Genomic DNA, 18,862 nt, shown 5'->3' on the forward strand with positions numbered 1-18,862 from the left:
GTGCAAAAAAGGTACTAGATGAACAATAGGTAAGTAAAGAAATAAAAACAGTAAAAACGATAAAAATAACAGTAGCGAGGCTATATAGAGGCACTGGTTAGTCGGGCTGATTGAGGTAGTCACTGTACCGATATCGGTAAAGTGACTATCATAAACAGAGTAGCAGCAGCGTAAAAGAGGTATTGGGGGGGGGGGGGGGGCACAATGCAAATAGTCCGGGTAGCCATTTGATTACCTGTTCAGGAGTCTTATGGCTTGGGGGTAAAAACTGTTGAGAAGCCTTTTTGTTCTAGACTTGGCACTCCAGTACCACTTGCCATGCGGTAGTAGAGATAACAGTCTATGGCAGGGGTCTTTGACAATTTTTAGGGCCTTCCTCTGACACGGCCTGGTGTAGAGGTCCTAGATGGCAGGCAGTTTAGCCCTAGTGATGTACTGGGCCGTACACACTACCCACTGTAGTGCCTTGCGGTCGGAGGCCGAGCAATTGCCGTACCAGGCAGTGATGCAACCAGTCAGGATACTCTCGATGTTGCAGCTGTAGAACCTTTTGAGGATCTGAGGACCCATGCCAAATCTTTTTAGTTTCCTGAGGGGGAATAGGCTTCGTCATGCCCTCTTCACAACTGTCTTGGTGTGTTTGGACCATTCTAGCTTGTTGGTGATGTGGACAGTAGCTAAATATACTGAACAAAAATATAAATGCAACGTGTAAAGTACTGGTCCCATGTTTCATGAGCTGAAATAAAATCACAGACATTTTACATATGCACAAAAGGTGTCTTTCTCTCAAATGTTGTGCACAAATTTGTTTACATGCTTGTTGGCAAGTATTTCTCCTTTGCCAAAATAATCCATCCACCTGACAAACAGCATGATCATAACACAGGTGCACATTGGGTTGGGGACAATAAAAGGCCACTCTAAAATGTGCAGATGTCAAGTTTTGAGGGAGCCTGCAATCGGCATGCTGATTGCAAGAATGGCCAACATAGCTGTTGCCAGATAATTTAATGTTCATTTCTCTACCATAAACTGCCTCCAATGTCGTTTTAGATAATTTGGCAGTATGTCCAACCGGCCTCAACCGCAGACCAAGTCTAAAGCACGCCAGCCCAGGACCTCCACATCTGGCTTCTTCACCTGCTGGATCATCTGAGACCAGCCACCTGGACAGCTGATGAAACAGGAGTATTTATGTCTGTAATAAAACTATTTTCTGGGGAAAAACTCATTCTGATTAGCCATACATTTTTCTCATGGGGATCTACTCTTGTGAATGGATGATTTTCATGGAAGGGACCGTGTTTCCTATTGGTTGGACGGATTTACGTATTACATTCTGATTCGTCACCGGTGTCCGGGAAAAATGGCGTCGGAAGAACAGTGTTCGGTACCACTTCGTTGGCGGTCGATATCGCTAACCCACATAGAGTTCCCTGCTGGTAAGTGTATTTAAGCGTTATTATTCGCTTACATTCGTCTGATAGATGCTTGACGCTTTGGTAATCTACAAGAGATCTTGGGATGATTTGCAACTGACTGGGCACGACCAACGGGAACTGCCAAATAGTGAGACCTGGAAAAAGCGTATACACTGCTCCGAACATGAACTGCTAAATTGTGACAGTTCCGCATGCGCAGTTGACCACAATGCCAAGCTAACTAGCTCGAGCTTTCATTGCTACATTGAAGTGTTGCTTTTAAAAAATGGTCATATACAACCAATATATCTTTGTTTGCTACTTGACTACTGGCCCAATATAGCCAACTCGTTTTGATTGTGAGACCGTGAGGTAGCTAGCTAGTTACCTGAAATACACTGAGTGTATGTAGTTGGCCAGCTGACGTTATGCCTTCGAAGCCTCAAACATTGACAAAACATTTGTGGATCGTGTTACCTTTATCACGCAAATTGATCATGTGTAATACATTGTACGAACATCTTCACGTTAACTAGTTAGCTGGTTTAGATAACTTGCCAACTACCCAGTACACCAACCATTACCCATTTTAATGGAACGTGGGTATCTCATCATACAATTTAGCTAACTAACTTTATGGTGTTTGTATATTAACTCATCAGTTATCACATTGATACTAACTTCTGCTTGATGCTATCTACAGATTGTAACACCTGAGACTGAGTTTACCATGTATTTTTGGTATCCATTACTGGGGAGTTACAGGTTTGGTACTGTTTAGTGTAGCACAGAATTTTCCACCAACCGTAAAAATGTGCTACGCAGAAATCGCTTCACCATTTCCTGGTTGCAAAAATGTTAGTTTGCCCAATTTCCGTTTGACAAAACAAGCAAATACATTGAATCATTGTTCCATCTAAACCGCTGAGAAATATTTGCCATTTCCGAAAATATTTTATTTTCAACTCTTTGAAGTTGGTGTATAAAACAGGAAGCATAGAAATGGCTCACATAGAACATATCTACTGCATCTTAGACTTGCTTTCAACGAGAATGACAGATAAAACATTTCTATGTGAATTTGGTCAGGTTGCCCAAAAACCTACATATTGCAGCTTTAAAGGCATCCCACATGATTCCCAGTCGAAACAGTTTGTGCATATAATGATGTTTTGGTCTTCGGCAAGGGTTTTTTCAGTTGTTAATGCACACAAACATTTCTCGATGCAAGCCGAAGTCGGTAGCTGAAGTCTACACCCCTTCGTTGGTGATTGGTCAACAGTACAGATTTTTCAATTAAGTGTATGTTGTCATTCAACGAGAGACCAATTGTTTTCATGTACAGTTATTTTACTTGAGAAATACTGCACCAAACATCTTAGTTAAATGTAGATTTGCGCGACTAAGATCTCCTTGGCTAAAATGTAAAAATTACTGATAACTCAAGTCTTTCTTAGATTAATTCAGACTTTTGAGAAAGTGTATACCTGCTTTGGCGTTTGAAAATGGACAAACAGTACTATTGCCACTTTTCTTCTCGTTTTTCAAGCAAATGTCTTGAAGTATGCGAGCTAAGGCTGACCCCATTTAGTCGACTCGCCGATTGTTTGGTCGAAAGGCTATTGGTTAGTTGAGTAGTCGCATTTCATTTTTTTCCATGACGCACAAAACACCTACCTGTCTGATTCGCGCGTGTCTCAGTAGACTAATCCATTGCGAATTGCACAGTCAATCACTCGAAGACACGTGATACTGATTGTATATGGTTATATTATGTAAAGATAATGGTGCAACACTAATAAATCAAATATTATTTTATAACAAATGCGTTTTCTCCCGCGTTGGATATGGTCGCTGTCCACTGTACTGAAACAATCTATGGTGCACAGTAGAATTGGCGACTTTCACTATTTTTCTATGTGCATAATAGCAAAATTAACCTGCATATTGAGAGCAGCAGAGACAATGAAACAGCCATTGCCTTAAACCCTATTCGGAAGGGATTCGTTTTACTGGGGGTGGTCGGGTGATGAATGTCATTATGTGCACAAGCACAAAACACATCTGTAATTTGAGTCCCATCCGAATCTGCCATGTCAGTAATTTGTGCAGAGTAACAATTCCAGACAGAATAACCTACTGTTTTTTGGCGAACTCCAAGGGCCTCTGATAACTCTAGTCCCGTGCGAATCGACATCCATGTGTTTTGAGAGAAATGTCTGAGTTTGACAGGTGTTAATCAGGGTTTGAGCAAGAAAACAATAACTGATTCGATACATTTAATGAAGTGCTGCGCATAGCCAATATGAAGGGCCTACATGTATCAACTTTCAGTGAATTATTTTGTTAAAATGTTTTGTTCGTATGAATTGAATATTGAGAAATGCATAAGTAAAACATATTGTGCCTGTTTAATATAAGCATTGCTGTTAATAGATTGCCAAGCAGCGTACAACTGGCCTAAACGTTTAGAAATGATACATTCACTTTCGCATATAGCCTTAAAACACATCTCAAGTGCACTGTTTAGCTCACATCTGAAGGCTGGGGGGGCATTTAGGATGTCTACTACGGATCGCTAAAAAATCCTAATGATTATGATCATACTTGCTCAATTCAAATATTATGGCGACACTATACCAAAGATGGTTTAGAAACGTGGGAACCAAGCTCCAGTTATCAGTGTAGCCCTGTTATCGCCCGGACTTATTCACGCCTATGGAAAAAAAACTCCAGGCATCGGTCATAATGGTCAATTTATTTGAAATAATAATAATTACAGGGGGCAGTTTGGAAATAACTAATCCAGTCCGAATAATCCTCTGGAATAAGACATTCTGGGGTAATAATTACATAACCAACGTTCTCTAGTAATACTAGTCCCGTGCAAATAGGGCTTACCCTAATTGTCTAAGAAAATTGAGAAAGCAAACCCCAACTTAATTAGGTCTATAATCAATAGCCTAACTGTTAAATGTACGTGGCTTCATAATTCATCCATATACACTACCTTCAAAAGTTTGGGGCCACTTAGAAATGTCCTTGTTTTTGAAAGAAAAGCTAATTGTTTTTGTCCATTTTAAAATAACATCGAATTGATCAGAAATACAGTGTAGACATTGTTAATGTTGTAAATAACTATTGTAGCTGGAAACGGCTTTATTTTGTATTTTTTTCCTGTGTTCCAATAGCACGTTGTGTTAACTAATCCAAGTTGATCATTTTAAAAGGCTAATTGATCATTATAAAACCCTTTTGCAATTATGTTAGCACAGCTGAAAACTTGTCCTTTAAAGAACAATAAAACTGTCTTTCTTTAGACTAGTTGAGTATCTGGAGCATCAGCATTTGTGGGTTCGATTACAGGCTCAAAATGGCCAGAAACAATTAACTTTCTTCTGAAACTCATCAGTCTATTCTTGTTCTGAGAAATGAAGGCTATTCCATGCGAGAAATTGCCAAGAAACTGAAGATCTCGTACAACGCTGTGTACTACTCCCTTCACAGAACAGCGCAAACTGGCTCTAACCAGAATAGAAAGAGACAAATACATTGTCTTGTTTGAGAAACAGACGCCTCACAAGGCCTCAACTGGCAGCTTCATTAAATAGTACCCGCTACGCTTGCTCCTATGTGCCAAGTTTGTAGCATCATATCCAAGAAGAGTCAAGGCTGTAATTGCTGCTAATGGTGCTTCAACAAAGTACTGAGTAAAGGGTCTGAATACTTCTGTAAATGTGATATTTAAGTGTTATTTTTATAAATTAGCAAAAATGTCTGGGGTATTGTGTGTAGATTAAGGCTGTAACGTAACAAAATTCAGAAAAAGTAAAAAAATCTGAATACTTTCCTGAAGGCACTGCCCTGATGTAAGGATGTATGTAAGGGAAGACCCCCATGAAATGGAAAAAAATGAATGGGAACATATTGGCACCGTACGAATCATACACACGATGTACAATACCACCCAATTTGGTCCACATTCATCCAAATCATATTGCAAATGCCATATGGCAAGTGCCAAGTGTCACACCCCAAAAATTCTATAGATGGCGAGTGCGCTCCACCGTAACTTTTTCATATTGCAAATGTAACACAAGTCAAGTCCCAAGTGTCAAATTCTGAAGAAGTGAATTTTTTTTCGAAAACTTATCACCCCCTTAAAAAAGTGCTTTCTGGGCCGTTTTTTGAAATTCTTTTTTTTTTGTCAATTACACATGTATAAGAACTGTATGAACATACTTTTGACATATTTTATTGACGTATTTTTTTGGTTTGTATTTGCTTTTACATAAGGCACATGTTTTGTCCATTTGCAATATGATTTCATAGGAAGTCAAAAGTCGAAGTCAGAAGTGACTTTTTTTTCTTTTTTTTGCCAAATGCCATTAGAAATGTCCAAATGAAATGTCCAATTATTTTTTTGTGAACGTATTGAATGTGCCAAATCACAGCAAATATCCAATAGATGGCGAGCGCGCTCCACTGTGAATTTTCTTATTGCATGTGTAACACAAGTCAAGACCCAAGAGTCAAATTTTGAAAAAATGATTTTTTGTTGTTGAAAACTTATCACCCCTTAAAAAAGTGCTTTCTGGACCATTTTTTGAAATTCTTTCATTTTTTTTTGTGCAATTACACATGTATAAGAACTGTATGAACATACTTTTGACATATTTTATTTACATATTTTTTTTTCTTTTTTTGCTTGTACATAAGGCATATGTTTTGTCCTTTTGCAATATGATTTCATAGGAAGTCAAAAGTGACATAATTTTTTCATTTTTTTGCCAAATGCCATAAGAAATGTCCAAATGAAATGTCCAATTCTTTTTTTGTCAATTATACATGTATGAAAGTATTGAATGTGCCAAATCAGGATGTTCGTTCATTTGCCATGTACGATCATAGGAAGTCGGTTTCCAAACCCAAAAGTTAGTGAACCATGTCCAAATGGCATTTATACTGCCCAAATTATATATAGTCCTATGTTAAGCCATGAATCAACCTAGATGGTCTATTTGTCATGTATGATGAGGGAGAAGTGGGACTCTTGTTTTTTAACGATTTTTTTGAAAAACATCCAAAATGACCATTACTATCACGAATTTGACATGCTCAAAAATACTGCAGAAATGCAAAATTGACTGGCCCGATGAACTCGGGATGGCCGGGCAGTGACTGTGGTTCCTCTCCATCGCTCGTTGTGGTGTTTTCATCATGTCCATTTGGTGATGTTTTTTCACTATTGAAGCATATTGCAAATGTACAATATAGTTGCAATATTTTTCAATGGGCATTTACCATCACAAATTTGACATGCTCAAAAATACTGCAGAAATGCAAAATTGACTGGGCCGATGAACTCGAGATGGCCGGGCAGTGCTAGTTGTTCCTCTCCATCGCTTGATGGTGACATGAGAGAAGTGGGACTCCATCAGTCAATTAGATATCATTCTGGCACCAAACTGATACCATCTGACACCAAACCCACTTTTTCCAACTCGTTTAGAAGCCAACTATCACATATATCAGAGCAGGCCCATAATTCACAGCGCCTTCAGATTAAACCATAATAAAAATGTAAAACATGTAGTTACGTTCTAGCTGCGGGTCCAGCTCTGACTTTATGTGTAGGCCTAGCTGAGGCGACCCCGAATCCCAAGTTTCGGCTCGATAGGTCATTTGGAGCCCGAGCAGTGACCTTAACCTCTCTGGGCTAGGTGGGACGAAATCGTCCCACCTACGCAACAGCCAGTGTAATCCCGTGGCGCGATATTCAAATACCTTAGAAATGCTATTACTTCAATTTCTCAAACATATGACTATTTTACACCATTTTAAAGACAAGTCTCTCGTTAATCTAACCACACTGTCCGATTTCAAAAAGGCTTTACAACGAAAGCAAAACATTAGATTATGTCAGCAGAGTACCCAGCCAGAAATAATCAGACATCCATTTTTCAAGCTAGCATATAATGTCACATAAACCCAAACCACAGCTAAATGCAGCACTAACCTTTGATGATCTTCATCAGATGACAATCCTAGGACATTATGTTATACAATACATGCATGTTTTGTTCAATCAAGTTCATATTTATATCAAAAACCAGCTTTTTACATTAGCATGTGACTAGCATGTGACTAGCATTCCCACCGAACACTTCCGGTGAATTTACTAAATTACTCACGATAAACGTTCACAAAAAACATAATTATTTTAAGAATTATAGATACAGAACTTCTCTATGCACTCGATATGTCCGATTTTAAAATAGCTTTTCGTTGAAAGCACATTTTGCAATATTCTGAGTAGATAGCCCGGCATCACAGGGCTAGCTATTTAGACACCCACCAAGTTTAGCACTCACCAAAGTCAGATTTACTATAAGAAAAATTGTATTACCTTTGCTGTTCTTCGTCAGAATGCACTCCCAGGACTTCTACTTCAATAACAAATGTTGGTTTGGTTCAAAATAATCCATAGTTATGTTCAAATATCCTCTGTTTTGTTCGTGCGTTCAAGACACTATCCGAAAGGGTAAAGAAGGGTGACGCGCCCGACGCGTTTCGTGACAAAAAATGCTAAATATTCCATTACCGTACTTCGAAGCATGTCAACCGCTGTTTAAAATAAATTTTTATGCCATTTTTCTCGGAAAAAAGCGATAATATTCCGACCGGGAGTGGCGGTTTTCGTTCAAAGAGAGAGAAAATAAAAACATCTCGTGCACGAGCCCCAGTCTGATGGTCCTCTGATCGGCCACTTACCAAACGCGCTAATGTTTTTCAGCCTGGGGCTGCCTCGATATCATTCAGCTTTTTCCCGGGTTCTGAGAGCCTATGGGAGCCGTAGGAAGTGTCACGTTACAGCAAAGATCCTCAGTCTTAAATAAAAAGAGCCAAGATGAACAAGAACTTGTCAGACAGGCCACTTCCTGTAAGGAATCTTCTCATGTGTTTCAGCCTGGGGCCTATGTGGGTTATGAATGCCTTATGAACCTGTCTTCGATGACAATCCATCAGGCTACTGTGAGGTCTACCTGTGTCGATTCTAAGCTTCCTGGAGCAACAGGAAGTTGTTAAAAACACCCTAAAGGTGTTTTGATATAACCAACCTACAGATTGTGAAAATCCCTCAATTCAACCCTGTATAAATCAGTCAATTCTTAACGTAAAGACTTAAAACTCAGGATTCTGTAAAAGCCTACCCCAATGACAACATGTGTCGATTCTAAGCTTCCTGTGCCAACCGGAGAGGTTAACTCAAAAAGCGTTGAGGCCTCGACTCCATCTTGTTCGGGGCCAACTGCCCATTATGCCAAACCTATGCTCGCCAAGTTTCGTCTTCGAAGTCTTTTCCGTTTAGGAGAAAAGGCCACGTTGTGAATCGTGATGTTTTGTACATTTGCAATATGATCCATTCGCCCTCTGCTGGTATTTTCCGGGACAGGTGAAAAATGGCCAAAATGTGAAAATTTTATTAAACGGAAACCGAACGTCCGAGAGACTTCGTTCGACGACTTCCCGGAAGATCCGGTGCACGGCCCGGCGCTGTCCGCAAATTTTACAAACGTTCGCGGACGTCTAGTAAGGGACCGTACATTTGCAATATGGACTTTCTCATCAACCATACAGCAAATGCCGAAATGTGCGCTTCATGTATGTAAGTTCCCCTGAATGTTCACATTTTCCTGCAAGGGGATTGTGTTTAAGAATTTCTTGTTGGTTGTTCTCAAAGGTGATCTGACTGGACAAGTGTTGGCCTACACCAGCCTGCTGCCCATAGCGATCCTCATAGGCTTTGTCACCCTCATAGTGTTCAAGCGTGAACTGCACACGGTAAGTAATGTAACCCAGATCCTTGCCCCATACGGGGTTACCCAACTCCCTGCTGGATCACTAAATGAGGACAGGACACGTGTCACAATGACACATGACACATGCTAAGCCATACAGTGGCTTGCGGAAGTATTCATCCCCCTTGGCATTTTTCCTATTTTGTTGCCTTACAACTTTGGAATTAAAATAGTTTTTTGGGGGTTTTGGCATCATTTGATTTACACAACATGCCTACCGCTTTGAAGATGCAAAATATGTTTTATTGTGAAACAAACAAGAAAGACAACAAAAAAACCTGAACTTGAGCGTGCATAACTAATCAACCCCCTCAAAGTCAATTCTTTGTAGAGCCACCTTTTGCAGCAATTACAGCTGCAAGTCTCTTGGGGTATGTTTCTCTAAGCTTGGCACATCTAGCCACTGGGATTTTTGTCCATTCTTCAAGGTAATACTGCTCCAGCCCCTTCAAATTGGATGGGTTCCGCTGGTGTACAGCAATCTTGTAAGTCAAACCACAGATTCTCAATTGGATTGAGGTCTGGGCTTTGACTAGGCCATTCCAAGACATTTAAATGTTTCCCCTTAAACCACTCGAGTGTTGCTTAAGCAGTATGCTTAGGGTCATTGTCCTGCTGGAAGGTGAACCTCCGTCCCAGTCTCAAATCTCTGGAAGACTGAAACAGGTTTCCTTCAATAATTTCCCTGTATTTAGCGCCATCCATCATTTGTTCAATTCTGACCAGTTTCCCAGTCCCTGCCGATGGAAAAACATCCCCACAGCATGATGCTGCCACCATGGTGTTCTCGGGGTGATGAGAGGTGTTGGGTTTGCGCCAGACATAGCATTTTCCTTGATGGCCAAAAAGCTAAATTTTAGTCATCTGACCAGAGTACATTCTTCCATATGTTTGGGGAGTCCCCCACATGCCTTTTGGCGAACACCAAATGTGTTTGCTTATTTTTTTTCTGGACATTAATCAGAGAGGCAACTGTGGCCCTTTGCAGATCCTTCTGGGTTACCTTTGGTCTCTTTGTTGCCTCTCTGATTAATGCCCTCCTTGCCTGGTCTGTGAGTTTTGGTGAGCGGCCCTATCTTGGCAGGTTTGTTGTGGTGCCATATTCTTTCCATTTTTTAATAATGGATTTTGTGGTGCTCTGTGGGATGTTCAAAGTTTCTGATATTTTATATAACCCAACCCTGATTTGTACTTTCTCCACAACTTTGTCCCTGACCTGTTTGGAGAGTTCCTTGGTCTTCATAGTGCGGCTTGCTAGGTGGTGTCCCTTGCTTAGTGGTGTTGCAGACTCTGGGGCTTTTCAGAACAGTTGTGTGTGTGTGTGTATATATATATACTGAGATCATGTGACAGATCATGTGACACTTAGATTGAACACAGGTGAACTTTATCTAATTTTGTGACTTTGAAAGGTAATTGGTTGCACCAGATCTTTTTCTCATTTCACTTCACCAATTTGGGCTATTTTGTGTATGTCAATTACATGAAATCTAAGTAAAAATACATTTAAATTACAGGTTGTAATGCAACAAAATAGGAAAAACGGCAAGGGGCCAGAAGACTTTTGCAAGGCGCTGTACATAAAGAAATGCTTGTGCAACGTCATAAAAATTAGATTATTATTGGTGTATTGCCCATTATTAGTAAAGATTAGGCTAATGTTGCAAGTTACATTTATGTAAAAAATGTCTAAAAGCTGTATTCATACACATGGTGGACTAAGGCACATGATCACACACAATCCTTTTCCCATTCCTCATCCCTAGATCTCCTCCTTCGGTGGGCTCGTACTGAACGAAGGTGTGAATTGGCTGCTGAAGCATATTCTACGGGAGCCCCGCCCATGTGAAGGTGGGGAAAGCGACAATTCACTTACTGTAGTGACCCAGCACATTCGGAAAGTATTCAGACCCCTTGACTTTTTCCACATTTGTTACTTTACAGCCTTATTCAAACATTTTAGAATAAGGCTGTAACGTTACAAAATGTGGGAAAAGTCGAGGGGTCTGAACTTTCCGAATGCACTGTACACATACAAATAATGCCAATACAGTGTCTGTCTGTACATCAAATATACAGTAGGTGTATGGTGTTAATTCGCAGAGTAAAACACTCAACGGACACTATGAAAGCTTAAACAAGTTTATTCTTCCTAGAGGGTCAGTACAGCTGCATTAGACAAAAACATTTTCACACACGCACTGATATTTAACCGTTCCTCATAAGCTGAGTCTCCTCCTACCCATCTGTACAAACATCGTTCTTTACTGTTAGGCAGGACACTAGTGATATGGGCCATGACCTCAAACCCCCCCCCTCACTAATTCATGACTCTCTCCCCTTATCAATGCCTGCCACATGTAATCACTCCCCTACACTCAACACATTCCAAGGTTAGTTGCACACACTATATACCTTCCTCCTATAACCATTAACCTCTATGGGCCGTCCCACCTACTCAACAGCCAGTGTAATCCCGTGGCGCGATATTCAAATACCTCAAAAATGCAAAAACTTCAATTTCTCAAACATATGACTATTTTACACCATTTTAAAGACAAGACTCTCGTTAATCTAACCACACTGTCCGATTTCAAAAAGGCTTTACAACGAAAGCAAAACATTAGATTATGTCAGCAGAGTACCCAGCCAGAAATAATCAGAAACCCATTTTTCAAGCTAGCATATAATGTCACATAAACCCAAACCACAGCTAAATGCAGCACTAACCTTTGATGATCTTCATCAGATGACAACCCTAGGACATTATGTTATACAATACATGCATGTTTTGTTCAATCAAGTTCATATTTATATCAAAAACCAGCTTTTTACATTAGCATGTGACTAGCATTCCGACCGAACACTGCCGGTGAATTTACTAAATTACTCACGATAAACGTTCACAAAAAACATAACAATTATTTAAAGAATTATAGATACAGAACTCCTCTATGCACTCGATATGTCCGATTTTAAAATAGCTTTTCGGTGAAAGCACATTTTGCAATATTCTAAGTAGATAGCCCGGCATCACAGGGCTAGCTATTTAGACACCCAGCAAGTTTAGCACTCACCAAAGTCAGATTTACTATAAGAAAAATGTTATTACCTTTGCTGTTCTTCGTCAGAATGCACTCCCAGGACTTCTACTTAAATAACAAATGTTGGTTTGGTCCCAAATAATCCATTGTTATATCCAAATAGCGGCGTTTTGTTCGTGCGTTCAAGACACTATCCGAAAGGGTAAATAAGGGTGACGAGCATGGCGCATTTCGTGACAAAAAATGTCAAAATATTCCATTACCGTACTTCGAAGCATGTCAACCGCTGTTTAAAATCCATTTTTATGCCATTTTTCTCGTAAAAAAGCGATAATATTCCGACCGGGAAAGCCTGTATACGTACAAAGAGAGAGAAAATAAAAACATCTCGTGCCCTCGTGCACGAGCCTGAGTCTCGGAGTACTCTGACTAGCCACTATCCAAACGCAATAATGTGTTTCAGCCTGGGGCTGCCTCGATATCATTCAGCTTTTTCCCGGGCTCTGAGAGCCTATGGGAGCCGTAGGAAGTGTCACGTTACAGCAAAGATCCTCAGTCTTCAATAAAAAGAGCCAAGATGAACAACAACTTGTCAGACAGGCCACTTCCTGTTCAGAATCTTCTCAGGTTTTTGCCTGCCATATGAGTTCTGTTATACTCACAGACACCATTCAAACAGTTTTAGAAACTTTAGGGTGTTTTCTATCCAAAGCCAATAATTATATGCATATTCTAGTTACTGGGCAGGAGTAGTAACCAGATTAAATCGGGTACGTTTTTTATCCGGCCGTGTCAATACTGCCCCCTAGCCCTAACAGGTTAACTTCTGGTGTAGACCCTCTAAACCTCAGCACTCTCTCAGTAATATGAATACCGTAATTTCTGGACTATAAGCAGCTACTTTTTTCCCAGGCTTTGAACGTCGCGGCTTAAACAATGACGCGGCTAATATATGGATTTTTCCCGCTTTCAATTTTTTTTCTCCAAAAAACACATTCTGAGACGTGCTCAGTTTTTTGGCGGCATGAAGCTTTCATTAGACCAATGAAATTGCCGAACGGGTTAAGGTCAAACAACTTTTTTGTTTACTGTTTAGATTAAATCGAGCGCTCTCAAACTTCCCATCATTCTGATTACGGTAGTCATTTTGTCACCCTGATTCCTGGGGGTACAACAAAGTATTTGCAGCCACTCGACATCAGTGTAAATCGTGCATTTAAGGTGGCGCTCCGTGTTCAGCGGGAGGCTTGGATGACAAGTGGGGAGAAATCCTTCACTAAAACGGGCCGCATGCGAAGAGCAACTTATGGTCAAGTCTGCCAGTGGGTCCTGACAGCGTGGAGCATTGTCAAAAAATCCACTATCATCAACGGGTTTCGAAAGGCTGGACTGCTGCGTGTTGAAGAGGGCTCAGCGGGGGATTTGCCTCCGGATGAAAGTGACGAGAGCGACAATGAAAACGATCCAATATCGGATGAAGCAATTCTGAGGCTATTCAACTCTGACACCGAAGGAGATGACTTCAGTGGTTTCAGTGCACAGGAGGAGGAAGATAGTGACCAATGACTTTCTTGGTAGGTTACTGTTTACTGCTAATTTTTTATTTTTTGTTACAAGCCGTGTTTCGTTAAAGCCTATTTATTTTTGTTACAAGCCGTGTTTCGTTAAAGCCTGTGTAAAGTTCATTTGTTTCAATGTACCCGTAGGCACCTGCGGCTTATAGACATGTGCGGCTTATTTATGTTCAAAAAAAAAAAAAAAATTAAATTCAGTGGGTGCGGCTTATATTCAGGTGCGCTTAATAGTCCGGAAATTACGGTAAGTACATTTCATATTCTCAGAACCCAACAATGGTAACATAAGTTCATACTGTAGGCAAGACAGAATGCAGAAATGGTACACAGCATTACTTAGTTCATGCTTCCAGGATGCAGCCAGACACAGATTTTGTATTAGTCCAAAACAAATGAGCCAATGGCTTTTGTATGGGTCACAGTGGAGAGAACGGGGAGCATTCTCAGTTGTTTTGTATGGGTCACAGTGGAGAGAACGGGGAGCATTCTCAGTTGTTTTGTATGGGTCACAGTGGAGAGAACGGGGAGCATTCTCAGTTGTTTTGTATGGGTCACAGTGGAGAGAACGGGGAGCATTCTCAGTTGTTTTGTATGTGTCACAGTGGAGAGAACGGGGAGCATTCTCAGTTGTTTTGTATGGGTCACAGTGGAGAGAACGGGGAGCATTCTCAGTTGTTTTGTATGGGTCACAGTGGAGAGAACGGGGAGCATTCTCAGTTGTCAGTTGATTTAACATAGTAGGTTTTATTCGTTTCTTTCAGTCATAGACTGAATTGTTCACCTATTTATAATCATCACATCAATCATATAATTATCAAATCCTAAACTAGCAAAACACTTAATATGATAGTGTTAAAATATACAATATATACACAAAACAACAATACTATGGGTGGCAGCTTGTTGAAGGCATTTCTAACGTAAGCATCTCTGACATCAACCGTCACAAGTTTGACTAATTTCAGCTTTTGATGGACAAAAATGTCCATGAATATTTGTGATTAATGTCATAGTGTGCGGTTAAACCCTGTTCTTCTGTATCTTTTTTTCCCAGGAGCTCACACAACCCTGACAACAGAGTATGGGATGCCCTCCAGTCATTCCCAGTTCATCTGGTTTTTTGTTGTTTACTTCTTTCTTTTCCTTTATTTAAGGTCAGTTACCATTCTCTCCCAGACTACATTTATTTAAACAAAATAATAATTATGCATTGTAACCATACATGACATTTGATGTCGGCTGACGCACTTTGCCTCCTGTGTCTAGAATGCATCAAACGAACAACGCTCGGTGTGTGGAGCTGCTGTGGAGACACATACTGTCCATCACCTTGTTGGGCGTGGCCTTATCAGTGTCATACAGCAGGTGAGGGAGGGGAGGGGGAGACCCAGTGTAAAAAAATAAAAACAAGTCTAATTTATCTAGATTTGAATGTATTTTTAGACCATGACACATTTGTCAATTTGGTCCCAACTCTTAACCATTTAGCTGTTAATAACTGTACTGTAATTATCTAAATACAGGAATTGCAGAATTTTTATTTAAAAAATGCTCAATGTACCTTTTTCGCAGGGTATACCTGTTGTACCACACTTGGAGTCAGGTCTTCTATGGGGGAGTGGCCGGTAGCACCATAGGAGTAGTCTGGTTCTTCTTCACACAGGAGGTGCTTACACCGCTATTCCCCAAGATAGCAGCATGGTAAAGAACAGGGACACCTCTCAGGGGGGCACACGGGCTTAGCAAGAAGTGAACCATCAGAGCCTGGCACGGATTTGGGCAGCGTGTACTGTAGCTACTGATGTGTTCATCTTGATTATCTGTTGTGTACTTTTCCCTTTCTCAGTGTGTCTCCATTTTTTATTTTGTCCCACCTCTCTCGCCATCCCTGACCGCTGACAGGCCGATATCAGAGTTCTTTCTGGTGCGGGACACGAGCCTGATCCCCAACATCCTTTGGTTTGAGTACACGGTGACCAGGTCAGAGGCGAGGTAAGGGACATATTTTAATAACCACATTAGGTGGGAATCGGTGTGACTCCAAATAGAGTTGATGTTTTTAACCATGTTTACATGTGTAGTAATGGTTTGTATGTCTGCTTATCCTCCAGAAACAGACAACGGAAGCTTGGAACAAAGCTTCAGTGATCTCAGCAGTTCCTTGGAGAAACTGAGTAAAGGAACATATACACACACACACACACACACACACACACACACACACTCACTCATTAAAAAAACACACTGGAGAATCAATCATCTTCTGGACTGACCTGGTTGCAATGGTAAAAAGGCCATCCATTTACAGGTGGACCAAAAGAGTGTCTGGACTCGGCCCGGATTCCACAGCCTTAGCAAGTCCGTCCACATGCCTCTCCTTCTTGTATAGCTTGCTGAAATGCTCCCCCAATGCATGCAAGACCGTGCAAGAGGTATACTATTTAATGATACATTAATATAAACTCAGCAAAAAAAGAAACACTCTCACTGTCAAGTGTGTTTATTTTCAGCAAACTTAACATGTGTAAATATTTGTATGAACATAAGATTCAACAACTGAGACATAAACTGAACAAGTTCCACAAACATGTGACTAACAGAAATGGAATAATGTGTCCCTGAACAAAGGAGGGTCAAAATCAAAAGTAACAGTCAGTATCTGGTGTGGCCACCAGCTGCATTAAGTACTGCAGTGCATCTCATGGACTGCACCAGATTTGGCAGTTCTTGCTGTGAGATGTTACCCCACTCTTCCACCAAGGCACCTGCAAGTTCCTGGACATTTCTGTGGGGGGAGCGGTCCTAGCCCTCGCCCTTCGATCCGATCCAACAGGTCCCAGACATGCTCAATGGGATTGAGATCCGGGCTCTTCACTGGCCATGGCAGAACACTGACATTCATGTCTTGCAGGAAATCACGCACAGAACGAGCAGTATGGCTGGTGCCATTGTCATGCTGGAGGGTCATGTCAGGATGAACCCTCAGGAAGAGTACCATGAGGGAGGAGGATGTCTTCCCTGTAACGCACAGCGTTGAGATTGCCTGCAGTCTGATGATGCTGTGACACACCGCCCCAGACCATGACGGACCCTCCACCTCCAAATCAATCCCGCTCCAGAGTAAAGGCCTCGGTGTAACGCTCATTCCTGCGACGATAAACGTGAATCTGACCATCACCCCTGGGAGACAAAACCGCAACTCGTCAGTGAAGAGCTCTTTTTGCCAGTCCTGTCATGTCCAGTGACGGTGGGTTTGTGCCCATAGGCAACTTTGTTGCCGGTGATGTCTGGTGAGGACCTGCCTTACAACAGGCCTACAAGCCCTCAGTCCAGCATCTCTCAGCCTATTGCGGACAGTCTGAGCACTGATGGAGGGATTGTGCGTTCCTGGTGTAACTCGGGCAGTTGTTGCAATCCTGTACCTGTCCCGCAGGTGTGATGTTCGGATGTACCAATCCTGTGCAGGTGTTGTTACACGTGGTCTGCCACTGCGAGGACGATCAGCTGTTTGTCCTGTCTCCATGTAGCGCTGTCTTAGGCGTCTCACAGTACGGACATTGCAATTTATTGCCCTGGCCACATCTGCAGTCCTCATGCCTCCTTGCAGCATGCCTAAGGCACGTTCACGCAGATGAGCAGGGACCCCGGGCATCTTTCTTTTGGTGTTTTTCCAGAGTCAGTAGAAAGGCCTCTTTAGTGTCCTAAGTTTTCATAACTGTGACCTTAATTGCCTACCGTCTGTAAGCTGTTAGTGTCTTAACAACCGTTCCATAGGTGCATGTTCGTTAGTTGTTTGTGGTTCTTTGAACAAGCATGAGAAACAGTGTTTAAACCCTTTACAATGAAGATCTGTGAAGTTATTTGGATTTTTACAAATTATCTTTGAAAGACAAGGTCCTGAAAAAGGGACGTTTCTTTTTTTGCTGAGTTTATATTTTAACTGTAAAACACATGCGCAGATGGTAACCATGTACTGTAAGAAAAAGATTTTCAGAAAAGCCAAGAAAGAGGGCTCTCTCAAGTAACAAATATTGGCTGATGTTAAAACAGCATGAAATTAGTTATTTTTTATATTGCAGAATTTTAGGGGGAAGCAAGCAAACAGTTTTTTTGGCTCTTGTATTACGAAAAAGAGAATAAAAAAAGAACTTGGGTAAAACGTAATATACATTTGAACTCTGAAAATGTAAGAAAAAGGTGGGGGAGAAAGACCCCTCTGATACCTCTTTCCTGTCTCTGTATGACTGCCAACCCTATGTATTCATTTCCAAAATTGACTTACAGGCATTTAAGCGCTCACATACTGTACAAGCTAGGGCTAGTTTACCTGCTGTACAGCAACGAGTTCTGGATTTCTGTTTGTTGGAGATGATAGAAAAGCAGAGAAATAAGCGCCACAACACAAGGGGAAGTGTTGTTTTTCTGCGCCTCTTACTCACACAGTGAGCAAATGAGTGTTTTCTCAACCCCTTTCTCCCTGCATGTCTGACACCCCAGGAGAAGAAACCTAGGATTTGTTTTTCTTTTCTTTTTTTCCATTTTTGTTGCAGTTCGAGAGAACATGTAAAATGTAAAAATGAAAATGTAACATGAAATGGTGGATTGCCACTTGTCTTTCCAAACATTCTTTTCACCTACCTTTCCAAAACATTCCATATCTTTTGGTGGAAAAACAAACGAGATGACTGCTGAGGGAAAAATGTATTTTTTTGTTTGTTTTTAAAAGGAAACCTCAGGTCAATCGTAGCATTTGATTACGCTGTGTTCCTCTCGTAAATGCAACAACTGATGTTTGAAGCGGTCTGGTGAGGGTCAGAAACTGATTTGGAAATGTCATTAACTCCATAAAGGGAAGTAGTTCTCTTTAGATTATCATTTTTTTCCATCTAGTGTAACCCATATCAGGCTAAATAAAGATATTACATGTTTATGTACAATTGTAGGCTTCTTTTCTCTCC

General features: G+C 41.0%; 1 protein-coding gene across 2 annotated transcripts; it reads left to right on the top strand.

The window, feature by feature from the left end:
- The first annotated feature begins 1,332 nt into the window (after positions 1–1,332).
- Positions 1,333–18,834, top strand: dolpp1 (dolichyldiphosphatase 1). Of its 2 annotated transcripts, XM_014141462.3 has the most exons (8): positions 1,333–1,445; positions 9,169–9,269; positions 11,053–11,137; positions 14,959–15,058; positions 15,171–15,269; positions 15,477–15,605; positions 15,807–15,896; positions 16,016–18,834. In XM_014141462.3, the coding sequence occupies exons 1-8, from the start codon at positions 1,370–1,372 to the stop codon at positions 16,050–16,052; spliced, it is 717 nt and encodes a 238-aa protein (XP_013996937.1). In that variant the 5' UTR covers positions 1,333–1,369; the 3' UTR covers positions 16,053–18,834. The 2 variants fall into 2 exon arrangements, with proteins under 2 accessions (XP_013996937.1, XP_082812290.1); XM_082956164.1 differs by lacking the exon at positions 16,016–18,834 and having other exon boundaries at positions 15,751–15,889.
- Positions 18,835–18,862: the final 28 nt, after the last annotated feature.

This window comes from Salmo salar, chromosome 01 (genome assembly GCF_965601325.2).
Source record: "Salmo salar chromosome 01, fSalSal1, whole genome shotgun sequence".
Taxonomy (NCBI): Eukaryota; Metazoa; Chordata; class Actinopteri; order Salmoniformes; family Salmonidae; genus Salmo; species Salmo salar.